At 38.6% G+C, this 21,909-nt stretch overlaps 2 protein-coding genes and 1 long non-coding RNA gene across 5 annotated transcripts in view; 2 read left to right on the top strand and 1 right to left on the bottom strand.

The window, feature by feature from the left end:
• Window positions 1-1,580, top strand: part of dgkb (diacylglycerol kinase, beta) — a 797,915-nt gene extending 796,335 nt beyond the window's left edge. The window contains exon 26 of the mRNA XM_059972636.1: window positions 1,262-1,580. The gene's annotated coding sequence lies outside the window, so the exon portion shown is untranslated. The remainder of the gene's footprint in view (window positions 1-1,261) is intronic.
• The window catches only part of LOC132395707 (uncharacterized), a 45,968-nt gene extending 44,182 nt beyond the window's left edge, over window positions 1-1,786 (bottom strand). Inside the window, exon 1 of one of the 2 annotated variants that reach the window (XR_009512722.1) lies at window positions 1,587-1,786. This is a non-coding gene — a long non-coding RNA (uncharacterized LOC132395707). The remainder of the gene's footprint in view (window positions 1-1,586) is intronic. The other variant, XR_009512721.1, reaches the window with a different exon arrangement.
• A 1,604-nt stretch (window positions 1,787-3,390) lies between these two features.
• The window catches only part of etv1 (ETS variant transcription factor 1), a 144,665-nt gene continuing 126,146 nt past the window's right edge, over window positions 3,391-21,909 (top strand). The window contains exons 1-5 of one of the 2 annotated variants that reach the window (XM_059972630.1): window positions 3,391-3,550; window positions 4,011-4,134; window positions 4,954-5,041; window positions 5,742-5,789; window positions 11,597-11,650. In XM_059972630.1, coding sequence (XP_059828613.1) covers window positions 4,078-4,134; window positions 4,954-5,041; window positions 5,742-5,789; window positions 11,597-11,650 — 247 coding nt within the window. In that variant the 5' untranslated portion in view covers window positions 3,391-3,550; window positions 4,011-4,077. The remainder of the gene's footprint in view (window positions 3,551-4,010; window positions 4,135-4,953; window positions 5,042-5,741; window positions 5,790-11,596; window positions 11,651-21,909) is intronic. The other variant, XM_059972629.1, reaches the window with a different exon arrangement.

Raw genomic sequence — 21,909 nt, 5'->3', positions numbered from 1 at the left:
GCATCCTAAGCAGCTGCACCACTGCCTAGTTCGGGAGTTGCACCGTCTCGGATCACAAGACTCTGCAGCAGATAGTGAGCTCAGCTGAGAAGATCATCAGGGTCTCTCTTCCTGCCATTACAGACATTTACACCAAATGCTATATCCACAAAGCTAACAGCATTGTGAAGGACCCTCGCACCCCTCAAACTCTTCTCCCTCCTGCCATCTGGCAAAAGGTACCGAAGCATTCGGGCTCTCACGATCAGACTGTGTAACAGTTTCTTCCCCCAAGCCATCAGACTCCTCAATACCCAGAGTCTAGACTGACATCTACATCATTTATTATTATATTGAAATTTGTCCTCTACTGTGCCTGTTGCCTTGTTTATTATTAATTAATTAATTATTGTACAGCCCTGCACTCTTTTGAGCACTTTATGTAGTCCTGTGTAGGTCTGTAGTCTAGTGTAGTTTTTGTGTTGTTTTACATAGTCTAGTGTAGCCTTGAGTTGTCTCACATAGTCTAGTGTACTTTTGTGTTGTTTCATGTAGCACCAGGGTTCTGGAGGAACGTTGTTTTGTTTTTACCGTGTACAGTACCAGCACTTTATGGTCGAAATGACAATAAAAAGTAACTTCACTTGATAAGAAAAATATATATTGATATAAGTTGTAATTGACAACTTACTTAATCTTGGATTTCTATGTTGTCCCTCAAATCTGGCATTTGAGAACTAGAGGATAAATATACCATTTTATTTTAAATTAAAGCATTAAGTAACTTAAAAATTTTCAGCAATTACACCGCTATCTCCAGCTCAAACATCTGCATCCATAAAAGCTAGCCCTTTCAAAGATACTATAACTCAGTTTCTCTTCATTTGATGTCTTATTCTTTTCTCTTTCACCACCTCTCTGTACAATGTACTTTGGGTACAGCAGTGTCAGACATCCTAAGTTTTTATTTTCAAACTTAAAATCTGTTTCTCCTGCTTTAATGAGGTCCAATTGATTGGTTTGAACTCTTCCCCTTGCACCTTCCCCACATCTAATTTACAAAGCAAGATTTAGTTGTAAAATAACAGAAACAGGGTAGGGGTATTGCAAACACAGAAAGCAAAATAGTGAATCTGCCCGGTTCATTAACCAGTCTTCTCCAAAAACAGAAGTGAAATGTTGACTTGTATAGTTAACTCTGTGTGTGTGTGTGTGTGTGTGTGTGTGTGTGTGTGTGTGTGTCCATTTCATCAGACACTAATCCATTTCTTCCCACCCTCAGGGAGAAAAATAACAGAAGTATGCCAACAACAATATGAAGAAATATGAGTAAGCAATGGATGAGAAAGCAATTTGCATCTAAAATAAGAGACAGTTAAGTTCTCCTGATTTTCTTTTGTTTCTGCTAGTGACTGGTCGAGATTAAACTCTTCTTTGATGATTACATAGATTTACATTTCAAGTCCCAAGACACTGAAGTGTGCAATTAGGCTGTATATCATGCCACGTTAATTTGAATCCGACGGAGATGTCACCAGGTTTTGTGCAATAAGGGACTCTGCCGAGCAGATTCTTTAGACATCAGATGACAATCCAAAGATACCAACCTCCTATTTGATACGAAGTCCAGAAGCTAGCTGATTTACGACTCTGCAGACTCCCCATCTGCCAACATGAAGCCCACACCGTACATGTGCACACGGCTCATGGGCGGGAGTGGCAAAGCGCCGCGGATTCTGGAGAAAGTGTCCGGAGTCAGGACTCCGCTGGATCTCTGGCTCGTGCACGCGCATTCAAAATGAACCCTCGGTGACAGAAACTGGTCGCTTTTGATAGGAATGGGGGTGGGGGGGGGGGTGGGGAGTGAAGCAAATAGAAACATTTGCGCATTAAATAATGCTGCAGAACTTGTGATTATAATGACTTAATAGGATGTGTTTAGATGACTGGTAGACAATAATGTCCGTATAAGTGATTGGTATTCTGTCTTCACACTTCTCAAGTTTTTCTCACTGTGTTTAATTCCAAAGTAAAATTCCTAACCGCGTATTTTAAATATTTTCTCCCTTATCATTTTTCTTCTTGATATTTTATTCTCAAGCTTCTTGATAACTTTTGTCTGATACACGCTCTTGCTTTGTTCAATACACCACTTCTTTTGTGAATGAACTCTCCCCCTCGATCAAAGTTCCAGATTCTTTTTTTTTTGTGAATGAACTCCTTCCTCTTGGTCTCTTGCGGCTCGCTGAATTTGACCTTTTTTGTGAATGAACTTTCCCTCCCCCACGTTTTCTCTCGGTCGTCGGCTGTGCCTGTTTTTTTCGTGAATGAACTTTCCCTCCCCCATCATTTCTTGCGGTCTGGTTTTGCTGACTTTTTATCCCCCCCCCCCCTTACTTTGAAAGGACTCTTTTTACTCCCCCCCCTTTCGTTCTCCCAGTCTTTCGCCTGGAGGGTAACTGTTGCTCTATGAATAAACAAATCAATCAGCTGAAAAGCAGCCCGCACCATTGGTTAACTCACCAAAGCCATGCAAATCTGTCTGGTCATGCACAAAGCGCCACCCCCCGTTGCTGCGGGAACCATTCTTCCTGCCTGATTAGACAGCTTGAAAACTGTTGCTCAGATTATATTAAAGAAACAGTGGGAAAGAGATTGAGGCATTTTATGAAGTTTAAAACGCTCAGCCACAGAACTTTTAACTCACTTTATATTTCTAGAACCAAAGACTCTCTTTTCAAAGGAAATGTTTCAACATACACTCTTTACAGTTTCTCAGAGAAAAACAAGATATATGTTTTAAAATAAACATCTGCAACTATGCAGCGATGCGTCACGACTGCCTGAGGTTTTATGAGTTTTTAAAGCAGTAAACACGATTAGACACGGGTAGAAATGATGCAGTTGATGCATTCTTCAGCTTTAGTTCCTTTTTTTGCAATTTTAAAAAAGAGTGATTCGTGGTAGAAGTAGCGAATCATATCTGTCAACACGGAGGCGCTTTAAGGCAGGCAAGGATAACTTGAATAAAGGGTGGATGTTGTTAGGCAGAAATTATGTAGTCAGTTTTATGTGTCCACAAAACAAGTGCACATTTCTCTCGCACTGATTTGAATCTGGACTTTGTGCTGAGAAGAAGCTGTGATTGGTTACAATCTCGGACTCTGCAACTTGATTTAAATGACGATTTAGATTTCCGTCTTCTCTTTCCAAGGCAGTCACGTTTAAAATTGTATGCGATTTGTACAAACTAAGTCCCTTTACCCCCTCCTCCATTTATAGAGGCGTTAAAACTAGGTTAGTCTTTGAGAAAGTAAGCCTGTATCTTTAATCAAGTAGAGGAGTGAGTGATTGACGGCTGGAAATTGGAGCCGGTGAAATAGACAGGCGACCAATGAGAGAGATCCGTGAGAAAACACTGGAGGCCCCTGGAGGAGAAGCAAAGGAAAAACGAGTGAATTGAGCACAATCATAGGTCTGGGCTGTCTTGAAAGGACTTACATCAACTAATTCATGCTATTTACCAAATCTGACGGGAATATTTATAGGCGACCGCGCTACACCCATTCAGGTGAGACCCTGTTCAACTTTTGCAAGCCGAGAGCATTGCGTGATGCAGCTTTGCAGAAATAACAATAATAATAAAACGCTTTCCATCTGGCCCCGTTATCTGCATATAAAGACCACAGTTTGGAACCCCATGATCATCGCCATTACCTGTTTACTGTATATTACCCTGATCTAAAAACCCTATCGACGCGAACGCACATTTACAGATATTTCCGAAGTGCTGGGATGGGATCAGTTTATCTGTTTTGTGCGCGTATTTGTGTCGTCTTCCAAACCTCCCCCCACGCCGCTAAATTCCGTGCAGTTTGTCCATGTTTTCAGGCCGATCGCTATCTCTCTGGAACAGGTTGGGGCGGTAGTCTGAGATTTTTTTGTGAATGGTGCGCTGCAGGCTAATTAGTTAAGCAAGTTCAGCCTGTCCATTCAGGATTTTTCTTTGGCCATCTTGTCTGTCATTGTAGGCTGATCGAGTCCGTCAAGACACAGTCTATCTAAATGCTGAAGAATAAAGCCAGCTAAGAGTTTGCGATGAGCCACGGAATGGACGGATACTACGACCAGCAAGTGCCTTACATGGTGACTCCTGTAAGTGAACTGACAAGTGGATTTGTAAAAACTTGACAAACGTACGTGATTTTAAAAATACAGTTTTATGAACGTAACCCTAGTTGCACCTCATTTAATATTTATAACAGCCAAAAACACTAATGGGGATAAAAAAAATAACACGCTTAAAACAGGAGAAATCTTCAAGATTGCCTTCCCTCCCCACTCTCCCTTACCTTCCCTATCTTTCACCAGATATGGGGAAGCATATCTCAAGTCCCTACGTCGTACCTCAACTCGACCATGCCATAAATTGTCATCATTATGAAAATCAGGAACGCCACAGAAGTAGGCAAAAGCTTCAGCGAAGTGTGGTAAAAAAACAGTTGTTGGCTGTTTGTAAACCAGGCCATCCTGTTGCAAGTACCAGCAGAGAAATCACTGCTTATTGACGGTGCATGACAAGCGTAGAACTACATTTCCCTTAGCACCATTGCTGTCTAACATTATCGCACAAAACACCAATCCCGCCTCCCCACCCCGAATATTTTAATAACATCGTTAGTTGTTTTGAAATCCCACACAATATTGGCATGACTGCTAAATACGAATTGACGGAATAGTTTGCCACAAATAGTTGAAAAAGAAAACATGTCCACGTGGTGGTCTGGAATCAAGTTTTCCTTTGGTTTTGTTTCTACATTACGCTCCCGAATGTGCAGATACTGGTCAAAGCCAGCGGGCTGCTCGTGACATTTTGTTTTGCATCTCAGCTCTTGAGTATCTGCGAGGTGTGTTCTATACTTTGTTCAGTAAGAATGTAGCTCTACGATTTAACAAACATTTTGTTTTCTGAAGAAACCGCATGGAGGAAAATGTAGCGAAAGGACAACTAATGAAAGGAAAAGGAAACTCATTGACACTGATTTAGCTCAAGATTCAGAAGGTAACATTTTTTTTCAAAATTAACTTTTTACTTTATAGCGCCCCAAGCCGTTATTTATGTTAGAAATATCTCAAAACATAAATTGACATTTCCTCTACCACGAATATTTGTGGATAAGTTTACAAATTCACGTCTCACGTTTACTGTCAAACAAATGCACCACAGTTTATATATTCAGTCTCCTGTGGGATAGGTTATTACTGTAATTCCGCTGAAGACTTATATTTTATACCAAGTTTTTCGGTCTTTACAGTCTGTCCAGTTAACTTCACACTATTTGTTGTGCTTGGGAATGTTACTGTTTTAAACCATGGAGATCGCGCATATCTGATAAAACTAATTGAATAAATCGCGCCATCCTCTCTGCCGTTTAACCTCCTGTTGTTGCGGTCAGATCATAATTTTATAGGTCCAATTTCAACTTAAAAGACAGTCGCGTGAAATTTTACTTCTAAATCTAGGTAGTGGTGAACAAGAGCTGTTTAACATCCGACGCATGAAACTTAGATCTTATCAATATCGCTGTTTAAGATTCTCATCCAAGTTATAGCATTATAAGGAGATACTGTTCCATCGTATTGAATGTTAGCACAAGGTTATTAATAAATCCACTTCACGTGTTTTCGGTTGACTTGATTTCAGATCGACTATTACATCTTTAACAATGACCTGACATTTTTCATTCTTTCTGTATATGCAGAACTCTTCCAGGATTTGAGCCAGCTGCAGGAAACGTGGCTCGCAGAAGGTAAGAATCTGTCTCATCCTTGCGAGATAGAATAAAAATGTAGAAAATACAATTGCGACGCCTGAAAGTTGCGTTCCTAACGTGAAACCCAATTAATTGAGCTCAAAAAGAGCCACCTCATGTGTCATGCATACATTATAGACTGTGATTAGTCTGCCTTGGGGAACACAGGGCTGATCTTCCCAGTGTCATCACAGATTACCAGGAGAAATTGCTTCCAGTATACAATCACATCTGCTTTTGGGAGAAGATCTGCAGCCGCCCAGACAGCTAGACTTAAGTTTGAAAGCACAATTTAGTTTTGACTGGCGATGATCTTACTTGATCAATCTTCATTGCTGCCGGAGATTTTTTTAAGCGTGAATTATTAAGACACTAAGCTGCATCTGAGCTCCGATGGTGCCAAAAACCAGCTTTGATGTTCTTTAGGTGTTGTTTTCTGATGGCAAAAAGTGTTTATATTCCTCGATTCATCGCGACGGGATGCTTCAGGATCTGAGTGCAAGTGTCTTTTATCCAGCTTGCTCACAGCACAAAAGTTTAGGTTTGTAGCTAGTATATTTTAGATCTGTTATATTTATTTGGGAGACAAGAAAAAATCCGAAACTCGGACGGTTTCGATACTTATAACTTTAGATTGCATATATACTTAAAACATGTTGTTGTTAATATAAAATAGCCTTCATTTAACACCAAAATTAATTTCAAATAACTATTGTTTGTTTTAAATTGTATCAGTTTGCATTATGAATAATTTTCAGTTTTATTTAGAAATAGGTATGAGGATATTTCTAATGTTAAAGAGGTTCGCTATAATAAATAGTTGACCCCAGAATATTTGTAGGAATTTAGGTCATAAAATACAGTTCTCTTTATCACCCTTTATGTCATTATGATTTTTAGTCAGCAATTTCGATACTTAATTACAGTGCAGAAGACGTTTACACAAGTGTGCTTCGTTCTGTTTGAATTTCTTAATTACCCTGGTTGTGTCATTTAAATGACTAAAGTTTGATCGTAATTTGCGAATCTGGGCACTAAATGCAATGCAGGTCGTTACCATTCTTGTAAACACAAATGAAGATTAGCAAACACAGTAGTGAATAGAAGAGAACAGGTTAAAGTACTAAAGATTAGTAATTGATTTTCGTTGAAAAGATACCTTAACCCATTACCCAGTATTTGCAAGCCTGCTGCGTTACAGTTCTATATTTCCCCCTGTTGGGACATGTAGACTGCTGTCTCTACAAAACTATATGGGGAATAACAGTTCCCTGGCACCTTTAGGACAATGATGACTTTTTTAAAAAGTTTAATTTTTTTTTACTATTCTGCGCTCCCTGAAAGATTCTGAGCAGCCTTTGAGAAGTTCGATAGCATTTGAGTCGGCTGATTGAAATGACTGAGCGCCAAAGGATAGGAGGAATAGACATTCCCTGCATTTTCATTGGGCTGTGTGGGATGACCAAGTGTTCAAAAGTCTCCGAGATACTTCAAATGGCAATTTCACTGAAAAGAAATTGACTCTTGGGTGGAAGGCTTCTTAAACTTACTTAGCTGTTTTGTGTAGCAGTAAGTAATTTTCTGTGATGATCCTATAAAACACAAGACGTTTGTAAGTTAATTAACAATGATATGCGAATATGAACTGTAGCAGAAAAGTGCATTTCAGCGTGTCATCAATTCCGGTTTAAACATCATAAGTGGATATGAAATTGATTAATAGCGTGCATTGTTTAGCTGAAATACAGTGAATATATATTTTTCCCTAAAGTTATTTTTGCTCTAGATTTGTGCGCCGTGAAGGTGAACTCTGGTGATACCGATCTATTGTATGTAAGCAAAGAGTAGTCAAGAAGCCCAGTTGTTAAGTTGTGTGGAGCACATTAAAGTGTGCGGGTCCTTGAGACAAAAATGGTTTTGTTATCATATGAAAGCTCTGCCAAATGTTCGGTTTGCTTTGGCAATATTTTTGCTAGTTACGATTTGTCTCGAAAATCTGATCTAAACGATCACTGATTTATAAAGTATTGGACATTTCACTATTCAGCTATCTCTTCAGCGTATTTGCAAAATAACTGTACAGCTGGATTATCGCCATTCCAATCTGCAATGATAGCGCGCTTTGCCAAAGCATTGTTTGTGCTGCAGTTGAAGTTGATGAACAGAATGGGGAGAATGATTGGAGACTGGGCAAACTGGAAACAGATAAAGAGTAACCAAAGTGAGCTCGAGTATCCCAGCATCCATCAAGCATTTTGAAGAGCATTAAAATTGAAATGACCAAAAAGTAAATGTTTTTTTCTCTCTCTACTTTCTATTGAAAAGTATCCCAGTTGATTCCTTTCTGTTGCGCACGGATTATTAGTTTGTAATGTAAGGTTACTGCTTTGAGTTTAGAAAAAAAACACGTGTAGCTATATTTAATTTATTAGGTACACAGAAACCACTTTGTGATGTGTTGAGCAGTTTGTTTTCATAGTTGAGTCGTGCGTTTTGACAGTATCTACTGGCGTTGTTTGGTTTGCGACAGGAGCGAGAATGAGGAAATGCTCACGTCAAAACAGAATGACGGTTCTCAACCCGAACCGTGGACTGTTTACTCCTCTCCATAGATGCTGCCTGACCCGTTGAGTTCCTCCAACATTTCGTGCGTGTATTTGTATTAAGTTTATTTACTGTGTAACTCGATATTCCACACTGCTTCCATGCTTTTATAAATTACGCGCATCTGTATCCTGATTACTTTTGCCATACGTGTCACCCAGGTTTGGTGCTGTGTCACTAATTCCAGTTTAATCAGCTGCCTAATCTTAATTGCTATAGGCAAGTTTCAGTTTATTGATACGTTTTAGGATTTGTTCTGGTATTAGTTTTTTTTAGTTGTTTCTCCTGAAACTAAACAGCAACAGTCGGAATGGCAGTAATGACAGTCTTCAAGCAAAGTGCTGCAGCAGATGGAATTCTGCATTCGAAACACAAAATGCTTGAGGTACACAGTAGGTCATGCAGCACTTGTGGAGAGAGAAACAGTGAGTGTTTTAGTTAGTGATGTTTCTAAAAGTTACAGACCAATTGAGTTTTTGTGGAATTGACACCATCAGGAAAATTATGCTCATAATTTTCACAAACTTGTGAAAGTGTTCATCATGTGGAAAAATCTGCCAGAGTGGCTCGTTCCAAAGGAAAATATCACAATTTTGGAACTGAAGCAGTGTTCTGGATTTGCGCTGAGGCATGTTTAGAGAGCAGCTTACAAAGAGCCTTGCTGTACCCTGAACATTGTTATTATTGACATAGAAAGACACTGAGAACTTGTTACCATTAACTAGGACAGGTATAAATGTTTTTTGGCATTCATTTTATCTCAGACTTCTGTTTAAGGAGAAGGGTGTCCTTCCAGATGTTTTGTTGTTGTTGGTTTTGTTGTGCAGTGACTATAAATGAGGAACTGGATCCCCCTGTTTAATCACAGAAATTAATGCCTTCATTATGATATAGTATTTTTACATTTATATTTTCATGCCTGTGTGAATCTGTCAGTTGGGTTCATTATTGTGGAGAAAGATTGGTAGTGGAGTGTGCTGACTTCCTCTTTTCACCTCAAAGTCTCCGTCATTTTAAGTGTTTGAGAGAATAAAACCTCATAGTCCCTTACATCAGAGTAAAGCAAATCTCACTTTAAAGCTAAAATTAATTTTAAACCATATCTAAATTTAGTTTTTGTTGTTGATATTCTGCTGGTCCCAAAGACAAAAATATATTTTGTGCAGTTTTTACATGTCTAGTGTCAGTTAGCAGTGATGCTTGTGGGAAATCACTGATCCACCAAAGCAAACATTCATTTTGAGGGATTCTCTAATACCTGAAATTTATTGTAATATTAGGCTGTGCTCGATCTTCAGAAAAATACAAAAATTGTTATTCTTGGAAAAATTTGTTTTTAGTAATAGGCAACAAAACAATGAAGAGAATGGTTCTCAGTTTCTCAGTTAATTATAAAATTATGCCTTGTTAATTTTGCAACTTCAGTGGCCACCAGGCAAGCTAGCCTATCAGGTCCTCTTTTCAGAGTCGGAGAATCTTATTCATATAAAGGGTCAAAAATATCAGCACAGATCGCACCCAGTTTCCTGATATGTGTTAACAGTCGGCCAGATTTCCCATCTTGCAGAGCAGCTGTAGAAAATACAGCTTAAGTAGTAATCATATAGTCATACTGCACAGAAACAGGTCCTCCTGTCAGCCTTGTAACTGTCCCATTCCATTTAGCTATACTCCTGACATACTGCTTAGTATTTCCACGGTTTACAGTATTTATTTCAGAATTCCAGCTTCTGCAGTTTTAGTTACAAATAGTAAATTGCCTGGTTGGTCAAAATTTCACTCTTATGTATTTATGTTCTACAGTTACTTCTCTGATTAATATTTTCTCCTCACATCTCATGACCAAAGCTATAAACTCTTTCCCAGGCTATGGATTCAAATACAGCAGTCATTCTCTGATTATCTAATTGGTAAAGTCTACTAGTGAGCATATATCGGCAATTCAACGCCAGTGTTTTTCAGCTAAAACTCTATCCATGCATGAGTCCGGATAACATTGAAGAGCAGAAACCTGACCCATTTTTATCCCTTCAGTTCATGGTATTGAACTAATTGGAGATCCCAGACCATTTTATCAACTGATTTCATTAAGCTTGCTAAGACAATAAATTGTTCCTGAGGTTTTCCCAATCTGAATGGCATAGGTGAACTCACAAGACTGATCAGTTAAACTCATAATATAGTGCTTAGTTATTTACACATGAAAACTAAGTAGGACATCAAATAGATTGCGCGTTAGTCAAAAAATTGTTTCAAGTATACTCCAAATGAATTTTCCTGTGTACCTGCGCGCGCGTGCATGTGTGTGTGTGTGTGTGTGTGTGTGTGTGTGTGTGCACATTTGCACTTTGCACCATTTTCATATTGTGAATTATTCTTTTCCAAATTTCTTGGGCAAGATTTTAGTTTTCATACAAACCAAAATACATTTTAAAATTAGTAGATCAAAATCAGTAGTACAAAAAAAAACTGAAATAAAACTGATGCTTGAACAGCAGGGCAGGAATAGAGTTTGAGTGTAGTAGGGCTTTTATATCCCACATTGTGGTTACTTGGTATTGGGCAAAAAACAAAAGGTGTCTGATTGAAGTTGGAGTGGGGTAATGGAGAGATTCTTATGTATTCATATTTCATTAGAACAGTGATATTGAAAATTAAAGCCCTGAGTTACAGCTTTGAGGTTCATTAATGGTTATTTTTTTTCTCCATTTCATCACTGTCCTATTTGTTTTAAGGTTGAAAATGCTATTCATTGACTTTTTGTTAATGAAAACCCAGGAATAAAGCAAAATTGTCCTTCACACAATCCCAATTGGAAAGACTTGTTGTGGTGGAAAATATCAGTGAAAGGCTTTCCTGTTGTGGATTGGTGCATTTCAGAAACTCAACCATGGAACCCTGTATCCTGCCAGCTCAGTGGTTTGAAGATTATTAAACATGCAAAGAATAGGCTGTACTCAAGGTAATAGAGCAAAGTAAAAATCCTGTATCTTCTATAGAAATGTAAATGGTTGGGTTGATTTAGTTTATTGGTAGTTTTTTAGTTATGGGATTGCTATTCGTTTTGCAGCGATTACTTTCCCCATGTTGAATGTGTTGCATATCACTGAAAAGCCAAGACTGAGTTATTCTGAGCTGCCGTTTCATTTAAATATGTTCACATTCAGTATTTTCACAGATTTTCTTTTTTTTCCCAACAGCTCAGGTCCCTGACAATGATGAACAGTTTGTGCCAGATTTCCAGTCTGAAAATTGTAAGTGGAATATGACTTAATTTTTAGTGATTCTTTTTAATTTGAGTAGTGTTCTGCTTTGTGGTGAGGTGCCGGTGTGTGTGTGCTGTGTGGGGGTACGTGGGGTGGTTTGGTGTAGTGAAGTGTTCTTTCCCTGTCTGTGTGACATCAACAAAGCTAGGACAAAGCTAGGATCCATGTTATGAATGAGGCTGTTGTGGCTGCAGGCAGCTTTAGGAAATACCAACTGGATCAAGGTGTTAGACAGAGAGAGATCTGTCATTCATATGTTCTCTGGACTGAAGACAGATGGGGAACCAATTGCATGCAGCTTCGTCTGCTTGAGCCAACTCTTGTTACAGTAACATGAATTCATTGCATGCTCTATTGAAAAGGTTGGGCATTCACGGCGATAGAAAGACATTACTGTTGATTAACATGAACAATCCACATATTCTCACTTTCAGTGTGTGCTTTCAAACTGGCACCCGCAAAGTCATCAGATTTCAGATTTTTCTGCAGTGATTGATGGTTTCCTTCAAGTAGCTGACACCATCTTTCAGAAGTTAGGATGGAGGATCTGGAAGTTTGCCAGAAATCGGAAAGGGTTAGGGGATAGCCTCCCAAACATCCAGGGTAATTTGAAAATTACTGACCAACTGCAGATGGAGTATCTTATGTGCTTGTGTTCACTGCATATTGCCGTACATGCTGTATGCTAGGTATTTGGAGACTTGCTGAAAAACCATAGCAATAGTGCAAGCTCAGACCATTAACATTTTTAGGGCTGTTGCCATTGGATCAATGTTAAGTGTTATAAGTTACTCACTTTGATTAGTTGTGTAATATTTAGCCATGCTGATATTACTGCAAGGAATGTATTAGTCACGTTGTGTGCCATTGAAACTCATTTGCATTCATGTCATTTGCACTGACATGAAAGAATTGTTTAAAGAAATATATGTTCCGCTTGACGCACTTAAACCAAAGTGAGGGCTGAGTGTGCAAACTGAGGTGGCATTTCTCTTTGCTGCTTAACAGCACTACCTCATCATTTAATCATATTTCTTCTTGGTCAAGTTAAAATTCTGTGGATTTAAAGCTTTTTGTGTACTGAGCAGTGGTCCAATATTAGTGGTCTTCTGATAACAAGTAAAACCAGGCATCATTGCCCTGATAGCCAGCATGCTGATGGTGAATTGCATGGTTTTTAGTATTGACAATACAGTAAACCACATCAGAGATACTGAGGAGCTGGCTCTATTTTTGTGTCATTGATGCTATGAGTGACATTAGTGTCAGAGTCATACAGCACAAAAAATTGATTCATCACACACTTACCAACCTTTACACCCAACTACACTAATCACATTTTGCCAACATTATGACTATATCCCCTGTTTCCTATCGTATCTGTCTAAATAGTTCTTAAATATAGTAATTGTACCCTCCTCTTGTTTAGACATCAACTACTCTTTATGTTAAAAATTACCACTAAAACTCTTCCTCTCTTCTTAATGGGAAGAAGTCATAGTATTATCTGCCCTATATTATATAAATATATATATAATTCTGTCAAATCATCCCGTAGTCTCCTACCTGCAAAACAACAGTAATCTAATCTCTTCCTGAATCCAGACCACATCCTGTTGAATCTCCTCTGCATTCTTTCCAGCACAAACATACCCTTCTTCTCATGCAGCAGCCAGTACTGCATAATGATGCAAGTACCGTAGCTAGGCCAGTGTTATGTAAAGTTGCAAACATAGTTCCCCCAACAGCCCCAGAAGACAAGCAGATCATATGCCTCCTTCACCATCCTATCAACCTGTGTTGGCCCTTCAGTTAACTGTGGACTTTGATGACTAGGTCTTCCTGTTCGTTAACTTTTCTTTGTTTTTCCAATTACTTTACATGCTATACCTCTACTTGACTCCCTAAAATACATCTGGCAGTGATCTAAACAATTTTCCCTCTGACCTATATCCTGCTGTATCCTTAGACGGCCTTCTATGGCTATCCAGATATCCACTCATTTTCCTGCCATCTGCGACCTTACAAATCATTCTTCCTACATTCACATCTAAGTCGATAATGATGTCAGAAACAGCATAACTCCCCGCACTGATGCCTGCAATAATATTTAGTCTTTGACTTCCAAGCAAACAAAAACAAAACATTTTTTCTGCCACTGCCTTCTCAGCTGTCTCCGTTCACTAAGCCAATTCTGAACTGAATTAGTCAGCTTGCATTAGATCCTGCGTGTCTTAACTTTGTGGAATAACCTACAATGTAGGACTTTGTCAAATGCTTCACTAAGGTCCATATTGACAACATATTACCACCGCTGCGTTTATCATTTGCCTTTGTTACCTCCTTAACCATCTCAATCAGGTAATTAAGACCTGTTTCTGCCACACAAAACCTGCTGACCTGCTGAAACCATAATCTGTTTCAAATTCCATTCCTCAGTATTATGTTCTGATTATTACTCTATCCTCGACATAAGGCTGACTTCAGTTACCTTGCTTATCCACTCATTCACTGTCGGTGTCCTTTGGTGCCTGATGTCCTGTTTTGACCTTCTCTAATCACCAAGGAGCTACTTACTAATACAATACTCACATAAATGCATCACGGATGCCTCCTTCCTTGTTGACGAAGTATTCAACAGCATATTGTTTTCTGGCAATAAAAAGAGCCAACCACCAAGTAACCTCAATTAGGATTGTCAGGAAAGCAACCACTCCAAACTTTCTTGTTGTGTTACACCATTCATGTATACATTTTTGGTATCTCAGCTAGGGAAGGAGAAAATGGGTCAACATTGTCACTGACCCTTTCTTTGAGATAGCAGGGGGGTAAAGTAGTGTTGTTAAATTTCATGTTCTCACTGAAGAACATTAGGATATAAGAATTTAATTAAGCTAGGGTGGAACAGTAGCATAGTGGTTAGCACAACACTTTACAGTACAGGGGACGAGGGTTCAATTCCCACCACTGCCTGTAAGGACTTTGTATGTTCTCCCAATGACTCTGTGGGTTTCCTCCAAATGCTTTGGTTTCCTCCCACAGTCCAAAGACGTAGGTTAATTGGTCATTGTAACATTTAGGAATTAAATTGGGGGGGGGGGGGGGGGGGGTTGCTAGACAGTGAGGCTGGAAGGGCCAGACAGCCTATTCCACACTGTATCGCAATGAATAAGTAAGATTATTAAAGGTTTCCTCCACTATCCGAAGGTAGAGCATTCCTATGAAACCATTTGTAAGCCAAAATGGCATAAAGCAAAGAAGCGATTATCATTAATTTATATGTGAAATTTTTTTGAGCGTTCCCAGACCCAAAACATAACCTACCAAATCATACTACATAACACATAAAACCTAAAATAACATGAACATACGGTAAAAGCAGGAATGATATTATAAATATACAGCCTATATAAAGTAGAAATATTGTATTATGGTGTCGTTTCACGTATCAAAATCGGGGAGACAGCAAGCCAAAATCGATCTGGAGAAAAGAAATCGGCATGTACACGCCTACAATTTACATGCATATGTACGTACATGCGTACACGCATATGCATATACACGCATGTGCACACAACTGACCGCACAAGGCTTCACAGTCATGGTAGTCTTTCTCGGGGTAAATGCATGTATAAAGCAGGCGCCTTTTCTCGTAAAAGCGAAAATCCTCTTCGGTTAGTGAGAACAGGTACTAATGTAGGTCTTTTGTAACAGCGAGCTGCCCGTGTAAAGCGAACGTTCGAAAAACGGGAGCCATCTGTACATTTAGAATCTTATATAAAAGAACTACATTGCCTGGTTAGGGCAGCTCTGCAATTAATTTCTGAGAATAAAACTTCTATATTTACATAGATTTTTAATCAGAAATATCCCAGAATGTTGGTTGGTGTAATTCATTATATTCATATAGCCAAGAAAGTTGAAACAACATAAATGCTATGTTGTTTAGTTTTGTTTTGACCCTCACAAACTTTTCTGAGCAGTGGAACAAATAATCGTCTTTAATGCTGCTAACTGAGAGGATGCAACCTGTTCCCATTGATAGATATTGTGGGGTGGCACGATAGTGTAGTGGTTAGCACAGCTCGTGACCTGGGTTCAATTCTGCCACTTCCTGAAAGGGATTTACTCGTTCTCTCTGTGACTGTGTAGGTTTTCTCCAGGTGCTCCAGTTTCCTTTCACAGTCCAAAAGCGTATGTGTTAGTAGATTAATTGGTCACATAGGGGTAATTGGGCTGGAAGGGCCAGTTACCACATTGTATCTCTAAATAAGTAAATAAGTACATACATATATTAGAACTTTGCTGGACTATGTCCCATTTCAGTTTTGTTCCATTGAATTCATTTGATTTTCTTTTACTTAGTACATGGTTAACTCTGAGGGTGCTGATGCCAATCTTAAATAGAAAATTCCCCTAAATGTTTATACAGAAGATTTTAATATGTATTGTGCTTTGAAGTCATTTTCGCAATTTCCTTTTAAACAATGGTAAGCAGGCTGCTCTGATTCATGTGTACTGTATCCTGAACACAAGAGATTCTGCAGGTTCTGGAAATCTTGAACAACCCAGGCAAAATGCTGGAGGAACTCAGCAAGTCAGGCAGCATCTGCAGAGGGGAATAAACAGTTGATGTTTCAGACTGAGCCCCTTCATCAAAACTGGAAAGGAAGGAGGCAGAAGCCAGAATAAGAAGCTGGGAGGATGGAAAGGAGTACAAGCTGGCAGGTGATAGGAGAAACCAGGTGAGGAGTAGGTGGGTGGGTGGGGAAGGGGGGGGGAATGAAGAAACTGGGAGGTGAAGGGATGAAGAAGATTTCTGATAGGAGAGGTCAGTAGACCATGGAAGAAGGAGAAGGAAGAGAGGAACCGGGGGAGATGATGAGCAGATAGAAAAGAAGGGGTATGATAGTAACTGAAAAGGAAAGGGAGAAAGAGAGAAGGAAAAGTGGAGTTAATTACCAGAAGTTGTAGAAATAGATATCGATACCATTAAGTTGGCTACCCAGATAGAATATGAGTGATGCTCCTGAAGCCTGAGAGTAGCCTCATCGTGGCAGTAGAGGAGGCCATGGGTAGACATGACAGAATGAAAGGGAAGTAGACTTGAAATGGTAACCATTGGGATACCCTGCCTTTTGCAGTGGACAGAGTGAAAATGTTGCTTTAGCTGCTCTGTATTGTAAATTGGGCAAGTTAGCACCCGCAGGAATTGCCAACTCAGCTGCTTGTGATAGAAGACATCTTAGGATAAATTGTTTTCCTTTAGAAGTTGTTGTAATATCTTATTTGCAAGACTGATACTACTGTCATTGTGTGCAATGGTTCTGTGTTGCTATATAGTAATCTTTGTTCAAATCAAGGTGACCTTTTTCACTGACCTGTGATCAGGAGAGTTGTGGGATCAAAAGGGGGTGGCTAGTTCAGACATCCTGCAAATTTCTACATGAACTCCCATGTCTACTGATATCTTTGTAATTGTTCATAAATATGTATGTCTAACCTCATCTCGTCATTGTTTTGTTTTAAAGAGCGTCTGCTTTTTCTCACAACAGCCTTTCCTTCACTATTGAAATGTGGATTTCTAATGCAGTGACAGATGTCGAAAAACTAGTTTGGCAAATCGCTCTGACAGTAAACCTGTTAACAGTTCATTGCTGTTGAAGCTTTTTAAAGAATGCTGAGGTTGTTTAAGGAAGAGATCCAGTTTACTTGTACCGTTTGTTAAGTCTTTTGGCTTCTTACTCCCCGACTCACCACACTCTACTGTTCTCCATGTGAGTGCAGGCAGCGAGTGACAGATGTCCATTCTTCTGTTTCAAAATGGAGGGAATCAGGCTCATCTCTCATTGAGATTTTGCCACACTCTGTGCTTTGAGGGTCCTGGAAAATTGATGAAGAAAGTCAATTTCAGCAGATGCATTTCCTTTCTAGCAAAGGCTTTCTGGGACCATTTGTAGCATCCCACTGCAACTTGGATCACATTAGTTAAATCATTACAGATCCAGATCTGTCAGATTTTCCTCAAAAGTAATTGAGGTGTGAGATTGCATCCACTGGACAATGCAGCAAACCATCTTACACTGGTTGAGTATTTACCGGATTCAGGTTTACAAATAACACACTGTACTAAAATAAATCTGTGGACTTTTTTGTATCAGAAATGTAGCCAATACTGCTTCTTTTTAGATACAAAATGGAAAATGCTTCATAAAGTACAGATAAGGGACTCCTATAGCCTCTAATTCTTGGTATTAGTTATTTTCATCTATTCGCTTTAAATATTACTCAGCAATTTCACTTGTCATTTAATATCAAAACATGACTGTGAAAACATGAGGCAGTACATGAGTGGGTCAAGCCCCATTGTTTTACCAGATGGTCATCAGTCTGTTCTAAGGGGCTGTGGGCTACTATGCTGTGACATGGTGCTGTAAAATGGCAAGTCTTTCTTGCTACCTAGTGATACCTTGCTATTTATAACATATAAAAGAGAATATTTTATTTGAAAGAATAAAAGGATCGGAGTACCACATCTTCAATGCTTCTTTTTAGCAGTTAAGAAATCCACAGTTCTTATAATAAGAAGTTAGTTTAAGGATTGTGAGGGGCAGGATTTTGAAGAGAGTGCTTTCTACAGAGAGTGGTTATGCTCTTGGGGTGGCACAAAAAGCAATTAAGGCATTCAACAAGGAACCATTGGAAAAAAGGCTGCGAGAGGAAACTGAAACCACGACCTCTCTTCTGCCTCCACAATTGCTGTTCGACCTGCTGAGTTCCTTCAGCAAAATATTTGTCTTGAGTCTTGATTTCAAGAAGGCACAGATGGGCAGTTGAGATAGGATATTTTGCTAGACTATGGCAAAAAGGTGAGGATGTGGAGCTCAATCACAAACGAGAGAACATTTGCAGATGCTGGAAATCCAAGCAACACATACACAATGCTGGAGAGACTCAGTAGGCCAGGCAGCATCTATGGAAAGGAGTGAACAGTTGACATTTTGGGCCGAGACCCTTCGTCAGAACCCTGATTGGATTGAATTTGATGGGCTGAATGGCTTCCTCCTGTGCTGGAGCAGCTCTTTGATTCCACTAAAAAAAGTGAATTACATGGAGTTACCTCATCACTTCCAGAATGCCTGGGAACCAGAACTGTCTACAGAGTTTTAAAACAGGATTTCTGTATATCTACACAATCATATATTTTATAAATTAGAATCTGAAAAGTAAATATGATCAAAGATCCAGGTTTGAACTCCAAGTTTTCTAGTAAAATAGATATGAGAATTGCACTTACTGAGGAAGAATTATTTCTGTGTTTACTTGCTTATTATGCTATAGAAGGAGACCATTAGGCCTATCAAGATCATGCTGTCTCCCAGCCAAGCGATCCCATTTTCCTTCCTTTTTTATTTCTCAGTAGTTCTGGAACTTATTCTCACTAAGATGCCCAGCTGATTCACTATATTGATCTACCCCAAGGGTTGAATTAAGTAGCTAATTCCATCCCAACCCCCTCCCCCAACCTGTATATCTTTGGAATGTGGGAAGAAGCAGAGCACCCAAAGGAAAGCAGACAGCAGAAAGAATTTGTAAACGCCACATAAATTGTACCCCAGGCCAGGTTTATATCTCAGTCCCTGGAGCTTTGTGCCTTTGCATACAGTACCTATTATTTTGAGAATTCTGGTGGAACAGTGTATTGTATGAAAAAAACGAGAAGATAAAAGCACAGAAACTCTTTCGTTGAATAGTGAAGCTTTTAAATTCCATTTCTGCATGTTGGTGTTTGATCGTTTGTTTCTAAAAGGAGAAAAAGAATCTAATTTGAGATTCTCAAATTATTTCTCTTGAGATTTTCACTAATGGGAGAAAAAATAATTTAATCATTCGCAAAAGGCTTATTGCATGGTAAAACTAAACTCATTTAATAATCTAACTGTAGCCTCTGTAGTCTTTATGAATAAGATTGTCAGAGTGAATTGTCCCCCTCCTGTCTGAATGTTGCTGCCACAATCATGCCGAGTTTGGGTTTGGAACTGATGAAGAATTAAAATATCAGAAATATCTTTAGAATCTAAGCAGACAACTTGGAATGAAGCCCAGTTTCCTTTTGGACTCTCAATGTGACACAGCAGTTTCAGTTGTTAAGCCCTGTCTTTGGCTTTGCCATGAGCCGGTTGCATGAAACTGAACCACCCCAGGAACTTCAACTGAAGCCAGTCCATTAAGCTCTGATAAATCCCCCATAGAATAGAGATGGAGACAGTTACTGAAACTCCAAGCAGTCACCAATCATCCCATTTACAAAATGCCATCTTTGTATGCCTTGTAAGCCTAATTGATTAATCCTCCGATATAATCCTTCTAAAAGTCTCCAGACCTTTCAAAATAAGAATGATGTTTATTTTTTGTAACATTATAAAAATATATGTTCTAATGGGTATTTTAAACCTAGATTAGATAGATGAAACTACCGAGTTTTTTTCTAAATCTGGGAAAAACATTATTACGAAAATTCTTGTGTTGCTGGCCTTGATATAAAGGTGAATTTAAACTGATGATAAATTTAAATATGAATACATGACAAAAATTCTGCTTTAGTTATCCACGTGGATATAACACAGACATAGCTTTATATTGTTGGTTTTAGAGGTTCAGAACAATAATTATACAGTGGATTACTATTGATTGGGCCATCAGTTAATCAGGGCAACCACTTATTTGATAAAACTCTTAAAGGTGAAAAGCAAATCAAGTAAATAGCCAGGATTCCCTTCATTTAATTGGGACACTATTCAGCTTAATCAGAACAGAAGATGTTTGCCAAACAGTTTCTAACTAGCGTCAGTTGCATACACACACTTGTGTGGCCACTAGATATTACTTTGTGCTTTGAGCAAACAGTTTTTAAATAGGGTCAGTTATGTGTGTTTGTGTGCAAAAAGCAATGATTTTTGTCACTGATAGTTGGTGAGAAACAAGCAGTAAAATAATTCAGAACTGTTTTACTCACTGCGGTTTCAAGCATTGAGGCTTGGAGATGTCAGAAATGGCCAGGAATGAAAATGAAATGATTTCACTACTTCAACAAATTAGGAACAATGAAAAATTTTAAGCTATCAGCAACATTCTGAATATTACAATGAGAATGAAGACTTGGAGGATGCGATCACTGAGAGCATTGTATGAAGGCAGACCATTGTCTGCACTAGGTGTCTGTGCTTATTTTGTTCATTTACAGTCAATCAAAAGAATATGGCAACATACACAGGATTAATTCCTTTGTCGCTATCTATTAGGAACTAATACACAATTTTATTATGTAGTATTATAACACGGTAGTCTTGTGATTTTAATATTTCAGAAATATTTGAGAAATATTGTATATTTATTGTTTTATTAAGCATTCATTGTTTGTTTAAATAATTCATTATAGGTATATGGAAAAGTGCATGAATGGTATACGTCATCATGCCATCAAGTCATCAGTGTGCTTCTTGCTCAGAGTAAAAATGAAGCTTACATGCTTCATTTTTCTCAATGTTGCTCATTTTTCTCAGAAACCCTTATTTTTCTTTCAATTAGTTTTATGTGTTGGAATTATTAACCATTTCAGGTAGTGTTCTAATTTGCTCTGTATTTCATTTAAGTGTATAATTTCTTACTCTGGAAAATGGTAGGTTGTCTTTTTTATTCTTTTTAAAGTATTTCCATAAAACTTTGGCTAATTGGGGCAGCCACTTAATGGGGCCAAAATGTACTGGTTCTGATGTGTCCCGGAATCCACTGAATTCTGAGGGTTTATTCCCTCAGTATTGTGTTGAAAACTGATTATTGTATATACATCAGAAATATTTGAAAATAAAATGGCCTTTTAAAATAAATAACATCAACAAGTGGAGTTGTTTTAGGCCAATATCAAGGAGTTTTTTCTTGTTAATGAACATTGGTTATGCGGATAAGACATTGGCACTAAAGACTTTTAAGCTTGTAATTGGTCCTTTTTTTACCTTCTTATGAATTAATCTTTTGCAAATATGCAGACCATTTTTCCAAATCTAAGTGTGTGCTGCAGATTCTTTATGGTGCATTGACATTAGCAGAATGGCTATAATGCAGAGCTGTTTGTGACAGCCCGCATAATGGTCAATTACTATGTTGACAGTCTTTCAGTATAATACTTTTTTTTGATGACCTCTTTTTCATGAATTTCATCCATTCATTTGACCTTTTTAGACATACCA

The sequence above is a fragment of the Hypanus sabinus genome, chromosome 6 (genome assembly GCF_030144855.1).
Source record: "Hypanus sabinus isolate sHypSab1 chromosome 6, sHypSab1.hap1, whole genome shotgun sequence".
Lineage (NCBI taxonomy): Eukaryota > Metazoa > Chordata > Chondrichthyes > Myliobatiformes > Dasyatidae > Hypanus > Hypanus sabinus.
This window is presented reverse-complemented; position numbering and strand designations above follow the sequence as displayed.